This window comes from Solanum dulcamara, chromosome 2 (assembly GCF_947179165.1).
Source record: "Solanum dulcamara chromosome 2, daSolDulc1.2, whole genome shotgun sequence".
Taxonomy (NCBI): domain Eukaryota; kingdom Viridiplantae; phylum Streptophyta; class Magnoliopsida; order Solanales; family Solanaceae; genus Solanum; species Solanum dulcamara.
The window spans coordinates 76,316,335-76,329,199 of NC_077238.1; the positions used below are offsets into that span (position 1 = coordinate 76,316,335).

Genomic DNA, 12,865 nt, shown 5'->3' on the forward strand with positions numbered 1-12,865 from the left:
GCAAAAAAAATAAAAGATTGATATCACTTTAAGAGAGAATTGAGAAATTGAGAGAATTAGATGATTGTTGGTGGAAAAAATGATTAAATATTGTAGGTATTTATAGAAATAAAATATCATTTTTGCCAATTTTCAGAAAGTAGCCATTGGGCCCAACAGTATTTTCTGAAAAGTGGCCCAACGGCTATTTTAGAAAATAAAATAAAATAAAATAAAAAATTAATTATACCGGGCCGGTACGGATCGATGGACCGGTGGGCTGGCTACCGATTTCTTAACAAATCGGTCTAACCGGCCCACGCCAAAAATTACATCGGACCAACTCAATTTTTTTGGGGTGGGCCGGTATCCGGTCCGGTCCCAACCGTGCGAGGTCTTTAATGAGACGAAAATCGGATCACCCGGTCCATTTGACACCCTTAATTTCTGGTCTTAATAATTAAGAATGCAACTTTCCTAGATGCCATCCAGGGGGAGTTGATAGTTGTACACGAGTTTGATCGAACCTTATAGATTTTATTCAAATAATGTATTTTTGTTAATAAATTCAATCGAGTTATTATCATTTTTAAATTCAAAATTCATAAAATTGAAATTCTAGTATCGCCTTAGAATTATCATCACACCTTTTATATTCTGAGAACAATCAGTCAAAAGCAAGACAAAGACTAGAATCGATCATCACCACCCATCTATCTAGCTAGTTGGTGGAGAATGGACCAAATTAAGAGACAAACATCTACTCTTTTCCTATTAAGATCCCTATTTTTTTTCTACAAATTGAAAATTGAATTATTTTCTTTTGTGATTCCGTATTGTCTATGAGATATTAGTTATTTCTCACCAGCATAAACATCGGAGTTAACTATCCACCTGTTAGGGTTTGATAGATGAAAAGAAATTACTTTTAGGGTGTGTTTGGTATGAAGAAAAATATTTTTCGAAAAATGTCTTTCAATGTTCTCATATTTGGTTGATCAAAATATTTGGATAACATTTTATCTAGGAAAACAAATTTCTTAAAAATAAAGAAAATAACTTCCTTGATGAAAGTAGAGAAAACAAGTTGCATAAGTGACATTTCAAGTTTATTATCTCCTCTCCACCCACCCAACCTCCCAACACTCATCACCCTTTGACCATCCAACCCCCTGCCACCCCCGACCCCCTACTCTCCATTCTTACCCGTCTCCATAACGTTTTGCTAGATAACATATATAAATTCTCTTGAGATAATATTTTCTCGCTTACCTACCAAACACTAGAAAATACGTAAGAGACTCACTTATTTTCCAATAAAATATTTCCTTGAAAATCATTTTTCTTCATACCAAACACACAATGTTTTTACTTCCACTAGGATTTGAACGTGATACATTAATGTTTTTGCTTCCGCTAGAATTTGAACGTGAAACATTTAATGTTTTGCTTCAGATCGCTAGAATTTGAACGTGAAACATTATGATTCTCAATTAATTTATCAATCACTAGGTCACACCCTTGAATACTTGAAAAGTTGACTGGAGTATTCTTACTTTATGGACCAAAATTACTTTGGCTGTTACATTATATAACCAACAAGGCGCTTTGGCTGAGTGGTTAGGGCGTGTGCCATGGTAAATACATGGGGTTTTCCCGTGAGCGTTCGACTCTCTCAGGCGGACTCGGTCTGGTTTTTTCAGCTTCTAGGCAATTATTTATTTATTGACACGTGTTATCTATAATTCCATTTTGCTTTCTTTTCTTCATTTATTTCCGCCTGTTCATTTTTTATTTGTTCATAGTTAATTCTACACTTGATTAAGAAAATGATTAAATTGTTACGATACCTTTTGAATATATTGAATTTAATATTTTAAAAAATAATTATAGTTAATAATAATAAAAATAAATTATAACTTAATTATTTAAATTGGATAAGTAATAATAAATATTATATTATTAATATTATGGACAAAGTAAAAATAGACAGCGAGTAAACAGTATTTCTTATTTATTTTGGTATCATAGGAAAGGTCAGAAAGAATGAGTCAAGTCAAGCTACATTTCATTAAAAATGAAAATTGTGTCTTTCTTCCGAAACATCATTTGCCTTTTCCTTAGTCAACCAGCAAAATAACGCATTCAATCGCATTATCTTATTATTTGGCCCCCTAATAAATGGCCCAATAAATTTATAAAGGTGACGTTTAACAAACTCTTAACTAAGCTTCCTAATTGTCAACCTTGCCCTTATACTATTTTCAAGTGGTACTTTTTGACTCCCAAGTTTTTTTCTTGTTTTCATATTCATTAACTAATAATACATTTTCTTGTTCAACCTATTATTTTAATTGTAGTAATGAGATCATGTCCACTAATAAAAATCATTAAAGTTTAAACTGTTATATTTGGGTAATAAAAAAATATATGAAACATAGTACTTAAATTGTTCTTTTCACCTCAATATTTTGTTTACTTTTAGTTGAGTTTGAAAATATCAGTTAAAATTATCCATAAAAGTTAAAAATGATCATTTCTAAAATTATTAAGTTCTTAACATTCAATGATATCTCTCAAATGGAGTATCAATTGGACCACTTAAATTGACTTTGATCGAGTCAAAGTGATCTCGACTATGGATTACTAGAGTATAATCTAATTTAATTTGATGAATTCATATATTATAAGTGCATTGATTACTTAAGAATTTCATAAAATCCTTGATAAAAAATAGGATTGTTTGTTAGTATTAATAATAATTAGTAGTATGTGATAAGGCGCATATATACTCCGTTCATTTTAAAATACGTGAATTGTTGAGACAAAATACATACCCATTAAGAAAAAAAAATTAGGACATAAATTGAACACCACTTTTCACTTTTGCCCTTTTAGTTATTTTCAAACTATTCTTGAAAATAAAAATAATTTTAAGTAAAATCATAAATATGAATAATTAACTCTCTTGAAATTATCACATAGAAAATGTAAATGAGGGGCAATAAAGAAAAAAAAATTCAACAACTCTCTTGAACTTTGAACAGTTCACTTATTTTGCAATATGAAAAGAGGTCCAACAATTCACTTATTTTGAAATCGATGGAATATATTTTATTAGTTAAGTTTGAACATTACAGAAATCGATTAAGTAAAGTCTTCCCAAATTTAGATGAAGTGCCATTCCAGTCAAGTTGAGTTGATCTTTCCCTTGCACATGTCCTAAGATTTGTTTCATAAATTGGAATCAAGTTGATATAAATGTATGTGTCAATTCAGATATAGTGCAAGTTGAGGTAATTTAATTAGGTGATAGCTAGGCAGTAGACACTTGCCTAGTTACTGCCAGGAATTTTCAGCAATTAATTGGGTCATAATCCCATATATTATGTGATCAATAGATATATTTTCAATAGGTAGGTATTAAATGAGATGGTTCGGGTACATGAATAGAAAATGTGCGCATGTGTCAGTCAAAAGAGGTGTGAGAGGTATAAGTAGGCCGAAAAGATTAGTGGGGATTAGATAGAACACGACGTAATTAAATTTTAAAACAATGAAGTTTTATTAATAAATTCTTATTAAATTTGGATTACCTCATGATACGTTGACCAAATCAAATTATTAATTAATAAAGTCAAATTAATATTTAAGTTAAAATTATATGACATAAATAAAGTCTAAATTACATTTGGGTCAGTCCATTAAGTTGACAAGACGAGTCCAACTCATGCTCAAGGTCCTCTAAAATTATTTAGAGACCAAAATACCCCTAAACCCTAACTACACCTATATAAAGGATCATAAGACCAAAAAAAGAGACACAAAAATATATAGAAAAAACTCCGCTCTTCAGTGATGATCCGCAAGTCTTCTGCATAGAAAAGAAGTCTTTGTCTCCAGGTGTTGAGCCACAAGTATTTCATCAATTCAAAAACAAAGTAAAGCTCTTGAGTTGAAGATTGTGAGGAGAAGAATCAGAGGATTACGTCTTTTTCCGTTATATTTCATAAAGATTGTAACCTTCGCATAAATTATTGAAATATATATATCATTGTTTATCGCTATTTTCCTTTTTTAATTACTATTTTTCAGAAACAAAACTTAGTCACTTACCAATAGAAAGGCTTGAAGTTTGATAATTAGAATAGAAAACTAGTTAATAATCGAATGCTCTAGCTTTTTATATGGGAGATGTAGATTAATAGTAGCAGAGTCTGTTATTTTTCAAAGTCTCTAATTAGTAAATTGCAGGCACGTGCTCTTTTCGTAAATAATATTTTATGATGCTTTTGTTATAATTTTCACCTTTCTGTTCCTTTTTATAAATATATATTTTATTTCGTAAAAATCGTCAAGTGAGTCAGAGGAAGAGGCATTCATTGTCAGCATCTTTGTTTGATTCCATTGCTTTTCTTACAAGACATTTTACAAAACGTACTCTATCTTTTTATTTTAGTAAAAGAGAGGGGAAAAAATGAAGCTTCCTAAAACGTCAAAACATCTGGCATGGCATGTTATATATAGCCAACAACTAAAGTAAACAAAGAGAGACAAAAAAAACATGAGTGTCTCATGTTCTTTGAAGTGTAACCAACATAATTTTCAGTATCTTTATTTGATACAGGGTCTAATAAAATAATATCACATAGATTGAATTGAAAATAAATAAATAAAATATATTTTTTATTTTAATTTATTTGTCTTATAATTTTTTTAATCCATTTCAAAATATTTCTCTCTTTTTAACAATTTTTTTAATATCAATTTTTCAAATGACATGTTTACAAAATTAAAGAACACTTGTATATATTTGACATATTATTTATTTAAAAACACAAGATTCAACATTTGTCTTTTACCTTTTTAAATTTCATGTCAGGTCAAAATAAAATAAATAAATTAAAATCGAGCGAGTATAACTTATTTAAATCGTGCTTAATTAATTAATGATAGAAGTATTGAAAACACCCCTAAATTCGATACAAATTATTAGTTTCATCCCCGTATTATTAACAATCTTAAAAACACTCATTTACCTGACTAACAGAACTTAAATATATCCTCAATTTTGCAACATGAGTGATATACTCTCCTAAATTCTCCTAAGTTTAGGGGTATTTTGAACCCTTCTCTCGACTTTTTATTAAGAGTCTCATTCTCTTATAAGAGTTTGAGATCACTTGTTATGTCATATGGCCAGGGGCGGAACCAGAATATTTGATAAGGGGGTTCAAGAAAATTAAAAAAATAAATGCGCAAAGAAATCAAAACAAACACAATTCTCTATTGAAAGTGCAAGTATATTACTACAACTGTACACGACGAGGTTTCATTCCTTGAAATATTTTTATAATAACATCATTAGAGATCCTATTAAACACATCTTTTTCTACATAAGGCACCAAGCAACCACTAAAATAACTCTCATTCATTCGACTCCGCAAGTCATTCTTGATAAACTTCATTGCCGAAAAAGTTCTTTCAACGGATGCAGTGGCAACTGGCAAGAGCAAGGCAAGTTTCACTAAGAGGAATACATGAGGGTAGTTTGAATGCTTCTTTGTCTGAACTAATCTTTTTGAAAGATCACAAAGTCCTTTTAGATCGGAGAACCTTTCATCAAGATCACGAACATCAATAATGTAACTTGCAAGTTGATTCTCAAGAACCCCCATACTAAATTCATCAAAGTCATCAGGATAATGTTCAGCCATTCTCATTATTTTCCTGAGATCAAAACTAGAAAATGAGTCAATTGGATTTAAACAAGCAATTCCATGAAGCAAATCAGTCGTTACTTCATCAAAACGATAAGAAAGCTCTTAAATTTGCCAATCAATAACTTTGCAAAACACTTCAACGTAATAATGGTGTGAGATAGTACAACCAGCAAGTTTACGTCGTGATCTCAAAAAGGTAAAGTACGGCTCATCTAACTTAGGTATCAAAATTTGATACTTGATACAAAATTTAGATACTTTATCAATAAGCGAACCCCATTCATCCTCTCTGAACTTTTGCAACCTTTTCTTTGCTACTTGAACAAGTAGCATGGCATTTACAATATCTTGCTCTTTTTTCTGTAAGCATTTGTTAAGCTCATCTGTGATTGCTAAAATATCTCTCATCAAATGCAATATGAATGCAACATCAAATGTTTGACATGCTCTGAGAAATCCCATTGCCTTGGCACTTTCATCTGGACAATGTGAATCAACAACAATATCATTAAGTACATCAACAATTGAACCAAACATAATAATAAAGTTACTAAAAGATTTGTAGTGGGATCCCCAACGAGTATCACAAGCTCTAGTAAGACCAAATTCTTGATGCAAGCCTCTACCAGTTTCAAGTTCACCCATATCTAATGCCTCTTGAACTCTTTTCTTTTGAGATTCTCGATATTCATCCATGCGTTTAAAAGAAGCTCCCAACATATTCAAAATACTTGAAACCAATAGTACAAGCTCCCCCACTTCAACACACTTTTTAGAAACCGCAACAAGACTTAGTTGAAGTTGATGAGCAAAGCAATGAACAGAATGAGCCGATCTACTTTCTTGCTTAATCAATATTTTAAGGCCATTGATTCTACCTTGCATATTACTTGCCCCATCATAACATTGTCCACGTACATAAGAAAGACTCAAGGAATGTTGAGCAAGTAAATTAACAATTGCTTCTTTTAGAGATAATGCACAAGTATCTTGAACATGAATAATGTCGATAAGTCACTCCATCACAAATTCCATTCTATCAACATATCGTAAAACAACGGCTATTTGCTTCTTGCGCGATACATCAAAAGATTCATCAACCAACAAGGCAAAGTAATCACCATTTAATTCTTCTATGATAGCCTTAATTGTTTCAATTTTGCATGCAGTCACAATTTCTTTTTGAATCATTGGAGAAGTCATCAGATCATTTTGTGGAGCATGTTTCAATACACAATCTTTAATGTTATCACACCTTTCAAAATACCATGAAAGAATTTCAAGAAAATTACCTCTGTTAAGTGATGATTTAGATTCATCATGACCCCGAAATGTCAATTCTTGATTCAAAAGAAGCCTTACAACATCAACTGAAGCATTTAAGCGGAGCCAATACTCATGCTTAAATTGAGAATCTTGCCTCACAAGTGCAGATTGAATAGATTGTTCTTGTCGCACTAGATCTTCACAATTCTTTCTTGCCTGATTATGAATGTTATTTCCGCCACCAACATGTTTTTTAAGACTCTTCTTTTTTTGCCAACTCCTAAACCCTATGGTCGAAAATACATCACCCCCTCCTTGATGAATATTATCGTTTGCAAATAGATAGCAATTCAAACAAAAGACTGCATCTTTACTTTCACTATACTCTAACCAATTAGAATACTCACTAAACCACGAGGATTAAAACGACGCATGTCTCTAGAAATTTTTGTTTTAGGATACTCTTTAAGCCGAGGTTGACAAGGACCTCTCCTAAGATATTCTCTTCGAATGACATCACGATGATTTGGATGAAAGTCCAAGATTTGAGTTCTTTCACCCGGGTCATGCTTTAAAGAATTCAAATCAAATTCCTGAGAAGAAAGCAATGGTACTTCTGAGTGGTTGACATTTTCTTCTAGATTAGGTTGATCATGAGAGTCCAAAGTTGATTTAGGAACTTTGGTAAAATAATTCTTCACTGACTTTTGAGACTGAATTATAAAAAAAAAATTAGTTACAATTAAAGACACAATGTCAATCTTAAAAGCCAATAAAATAAAGCCTATTTAAGAACATCTAACTGTTAGAATAAAAACTCAATCTTATGAGAATAAAAACTCAATCTTGTATATAGCAATACAACAAAAAAACAATTAGTAACCTTAACTCCTTAAGCATATCCCATTTCAAAAACTCTACCAAATGTCTCAATAAGCAAGAAAATAACTTAACCACAATCCAACACACATAAAATGGAAATAGGGAATTGATTACTAAATAAAAATCTACACTTTGGTTTTTTTACTAGCTAAAAATAAATATCTAGAAGACCAATTTTGCAAACAAACAACATTTAAAAATTAAAACAATCAAGGCTTGGGGTTCATGAATGGAAAATGGATCAGCCGTCAGCTACCCATTTCACAAAATGGGTTGATTAACAACTAACAAGAAACAATAATGGATTTATTGTGATTTTGAGTATGGTTAAAAAAAAAAGAGGGAAAAAAAAAGAAATACCTTGGAATTGGAAGCCATGGGTGATGGGCCAAGAAGCAATATCATTTGGCCTCTTCAGTCTTCATCACCTTCACAGAACAACTGAACAAGAGAAACGAAGATGAACAAAGAAGAAGACACAAAGTAATTAGGGCTTCAATTAGGAAAGTAGTGTGTAGAGTAGATTAATTTCTTTGGTTTTTGTATAGTTGTTTACACTACATTACTACATTTACCTTTTTATAAAGTAATAAAAAGCCCAAAGGGTATAATTGACTTTTAAAAAATAAATATCCCAAAGCCAAATGGCCCACGTTTTTTTAAATAATAATAATAATAATAATAAATAAAGTGTGTCTTTTTTTTAAGGGACTGATGAAAAAAGAAAAAAACATGTCATTACTAAGAATCGAACCCACAACCATGGGGTCATTCACAAGCACCTTATCCACTGATCCACAATCTTCATTTGTTAAGGGGATGCAAAAATAATATTTGTACATGAATAAAAAAATTCGCAGTATATATATAGTGTAATTTTCCGACGAAGGGGGTTTGGTCGCCACCCCTCGCACCCCTGTGGCTCCGCCCCTGCATATGGCAGATCATAATTATTTCTAAGTTTAATTAGTCACATAAAAAGATGTTTTTAAGCTTGTGAATAATTTAGAGACTAAACTTATAATTTACGTTAAGTTTACAAGTATTTTCAATACTTCTCTCTTACGTACGTGAGTCCATTTTTCATTGGTTCCAACAGTTTTATGAGTAAGGACCCACATCCGCATAAATATTGGTTGAAACGAAATAAAATTAATAAATTTAAACGTAGCTGTAAATCTCAACTTCACATGCCATTCTACATTATTTTAGAAAGAGAAATTGCGCCTACTTCGGAAGTATAATTTCCATTTCCTGTCCTTTTTTTCTAAAATGATCCTCATAAAAAGAAGAAAAAACGGCTGAATATAACAACATCAGTATATATTTAATATAAATAACTATAGTTTATTTTTGTTATATTATATAAATATAATTAAATATTAAATAACAAAGTTAATTATACATAAATAATAACTTATTTTATATACATAATTAAATAATTATTTAATTTAAGATAATTAATGCATTCCTAATTCTAATCAATTAAGGATTAGCAATTAATGTATTTACTTCAATTATTTATCTTTTTTCTTTTCTCTCTAAATTAGTGTATAATCCCAAATTAGCACATTTCATCCTCTTTCATGAATGATTATTTTTCTTCTTTTTTCTTTCATGGACGATTTTTTCAAATAGTTTTAACGTTGCGCTTCCTCTCTCTTTCTCCAATAAAGCATCGTCATTATTGGCTCGAGATGATTTACGAAATTTTATTGTCAGCCATGAGAGAGAGTTTTGAAGCTTAATTTCAAATTATGAATTTATGAAATTGTTACTAAAATTAATGAGTGATGTTTTGAAAGATTGAATATATTACGAGGAGTTTATATCTCGAATTTGAGGAGTTTTTGGTGCAAATTTGAAGACTTTTCAAGATATCAAATGCACACGTATATGCATTCTATTCATGTATCAATGTACTTGTATTTGCAGTGTATTCATTTATTTGGTGTATTTATTTCACTGTTACTATATCAAATGTATTTGTTTGTATCTGATATTGATTACACATTCGTATCAATGTATCAAAATGTATATATTCCTTGTTATTCATTTTGTGTCAATGTATTGTGTATATTGTAACTTGTTATACAATTGTATCAATGTTTTCAAGTCTATTAGTTCCTTGTTTTATATTTGTATCATGTATTTTTGTTCACTATTATATATTTGTATCAATATTTTTGAGTATTTTTATAATGTATTTATCAACAAAATTATATTAATGTCGTACCAATGTATTCAACCTACAAAAATTCTAACAAAAAAAAATTATGTATCAATATTGTACAAGTAATAATTGGTGATGCAACAAAATCAATGAAGAAAAAAAGATTTTGTAGTGCAGTTTCTTTGTTTATTATGGAAAAAAAATTGTGAGATTTTATAATTTCATTGATTATGGAAGATTGAGATATTATGCTAAATTTCCTTCTTAAAAAAGATATTGATGCACAATTTATGCACTGCAACTGGCCAAAGGCTCAGAATAAGACGAGTCAGGGATCCAGAATAACTTTATTGATTGATCACCGAGCAAGAAAGACGCTCTCTATCCTGAAGATAATATTTTTTTTCATTCTTAAAAGCCCTCTTTCATAGATAATCAGTAGTATTCCTCTCGCTAGCTATTCTGAGTAAGAGAGGGAGGACTTGATGTGACTACTATTAGACCTCCACCCCGAGAGACAACCTCCCTTTACCAAATTCATCAGTCTGAAGTAAAGAAGTGATCGATTCCTTAATCTTTAAATTGCGTAAAAAAAATAAAAAAATGGCTAATAGAAAGTTGAGAGTTTTAGGGACGTAAATGTAGGTCAGTCAGTTATACTAATAAATTTATTTTATTTAGTGCATTATAATTGTATTAATATATAAATAAAAAAATCATACACACATATAATTAATCATAAATAAAAAATATAATTATTTTGTGTAAATAATATACTTATAGCTATTTAAATTCAATAATCATATAATTATAGTTATTTATATAAATTTTTCAATAAACAATCATCGAAATATTTTTATCTCTATTAAAATTTTAAACTTGTAATCTCATCACTTCATACTTTCATTTCCTTTCTCTCTCTATTACTTTTCCCTATAAAAGTCCCCTTTCCCCTTCGTTCTCTCACCCAACCAAATTCATATCTCTCAGCATATGTCTCAGAGATCTAACATCCCACACTTTGCATCTATAGCCTTTTCCATTCACTCCATCTCCTGGTTTCAAGTGAAATATCCTCTAATTACAACTGATCCTAATTTTTCCCTATAACTCAGGAAAAAAAAGAAGGTAATTCAAGATCTTGATTCCCTTTTTAATTTCTCATCAAAGGTAAAAAAAAATTGTTTGGAGTAGATCTTGATAATTATGGGGGTTAAAGGCTTTGTTGAAGGAGGCATTGCTTCTATTATTGCTGGATGTAGTACACATCCACTTGATCTCATCAAGGTACGTATGCAGCTTCACGGCGAAGCGTCTGGTTCAAGTACAACTGGTCAGACGCTTCGCCCTGTTCATGCTTTTCATCCTCCCAATCACGCAAATACTGCCCATGCGCCAGTTGCTCCTCGTGTGGGCCCCATTTCCGTCGGTGTACGGATCCTGCAGCAAGAGGGTGCTGCCGCCCTTTTTTCCGGCATATCCGCCACCATGCTCCGTCAGACCCTTTATTCGACGACCCGGATGGGGTTATACGACATGTTGAAGAAAAAATGGACCGATCCGAATACGAAGAATATGCCACTGGGGAAAAAAATTGTCTCCGGACTTATCGCCGGCGGAATTGGGGCGGCCGTCGGTAACCCTGCTGACGTGGCAATGGTACGGATGCAGGCCGATGGTCGGTTACCAGCTGCGCAACGGCGGAATTACAAGAGTGTGGTGGATGCTATAACGCAAATGAGCAAGAACGAGGGCATTACTAGCCTGTGGCGCGGTTCTTCCCTTACGGTGAACCGAGCCATGCTGGTGACGGCCTCGCAGCTTGCATCTTATGACGAGTTCAAGGAATTGATTTTAGGGAAGGGTTTGATGAAAGACGGGCTCGGGACCCATGTGACGGCTAGCTTTGCCGCTGGTTTCGTAGCGTCGGTGGTGACGAATCCGGTGGACGTGATCAAGACTCGGATTATGAACATGAAGGTGGAGTCTGGAGCGGCTCCACCTTACAACGGGGCACTTGATTGTGCAATGAAAACAATCAAAGCTGAGGGGCCAATGGCCTTGTATAAGGGATTTATTCCTACAATTTCAAGGCAAGGACCCTTTACTATTGTGCTCTTTGTTACATTGGAACAGGTCCGAAAATTGCTTAAGGACTTTTAATTAATTAATTGATGATATGATGATGACGAAGAATTTTTATTTAGTTGAAGTTTAATTAAACTCGAGTATTAGTTAATTCCATAAAATTTGGAATGAGTAGCACCAAAGTTAGATTTTGTGTTCTATTATTTTATATATTATGATTATAATATCACTTCAATATAAAATGATGTTCCATTTGGTACAAGAAATGCAGATCAAAATTGAAGCAATTGCTGATTTTTCTAGCTAAATCCAATTGCTATTAGATAGATGCTAATTTAGGGTGTGCTCGGTTTGAAGGAAAATACTTGTCTTGGAACATGCTTTCATAAAAATATTTTTTTTAGAAAAAATAAGAATTAGTATTTTACTTATTTTTGTGTTACTATAAAATAAGGGTAGATGGTTAGGGATGGGGGAAATGGATACAACCAGTGCGATACTTGTGGAACTTCATTTATTGAATTTGTTTTCGTACTGATCTTAATTTCTAATGTGATTTTAACATACATTTAGTAAACTTACACGTACCAATTATTTTTTGTTTCATTATACAAGAAAATATTAGATATAAAATTTAAGATACTAAATTCATTTTTTTTATTAAATGATTAATAGTGGACGAATTAAAGTGATATAAACATATTAGTTTGAGAGAGAGAAATATCATAGTAAAACTAAAAATTTTATTATTAAG

The 12,865-nt window shown here is 31.6% G+C and overlaps 3 protein-coding genes across 3 annotated transcripts; 1 reads left to right on the forward strand and 2 right to left on the reverse strand.

Moving 5' to 3' along the window:
• Positions 1-5,288: 5,288 nt before the first annotated feature.
• On the reverse strand, positions 5,289-6,398 carry LOC129873210 (uncharacterized). The gene is made up of 2 exons (XM_055948257.1): positions 5,978-6,398; positions 5,289-5,803 (listed from the first exon to the last, which is right to left on the reverse strand). The coding sequence occupies exons 1-2, from the start codon at positions 6,396-6,398 to the stop codon at positions 5,289-5,291; spliced, it is 936 nt and encodes a 311-aa protein (XP_055804232.1).
• A 318-nt stretch (positions 6,399-6,716) lies between these two features.
• LOC129873219 (uncharacterized) lies at positions 6,717-8,228 on the reverse strand. The gene is made up of 3 exons (XM_055948269.1): positions 8,211-8,228; positions 7,376-7,681; positions 6,717-7,184 (listed from the first exon to the last, which is right to left on the reverse strand). Exons 1-3 carry the CDS (start codon positions 8,226-8,228, stop codon positions 6,717-6,719), a joined length of 792 nt encoding a protein of 263 aa, XP_055804244.1.
• Positions 8,229-10,924: 2,696 nt separating this feature from the next.
• LOC129880790 (mitochondrial uncoupling protein 5-like) lies at positions 10,925-12,272 on the forward strand. The gene has a single exon (XM_055954986.1). It carries the CDS (start codon positions 11,230-11,232, stop codon positions 12,184-12,186), a length of 957 nt encoding a protein of 318 aa, XP_055810961.1. The 5' UTR covers positions 10,925-11,229; the 3' UTR covers positions 12,187-12,272.
• Positions 12,273-12,865: the final 593 nt, after the last annotated feature.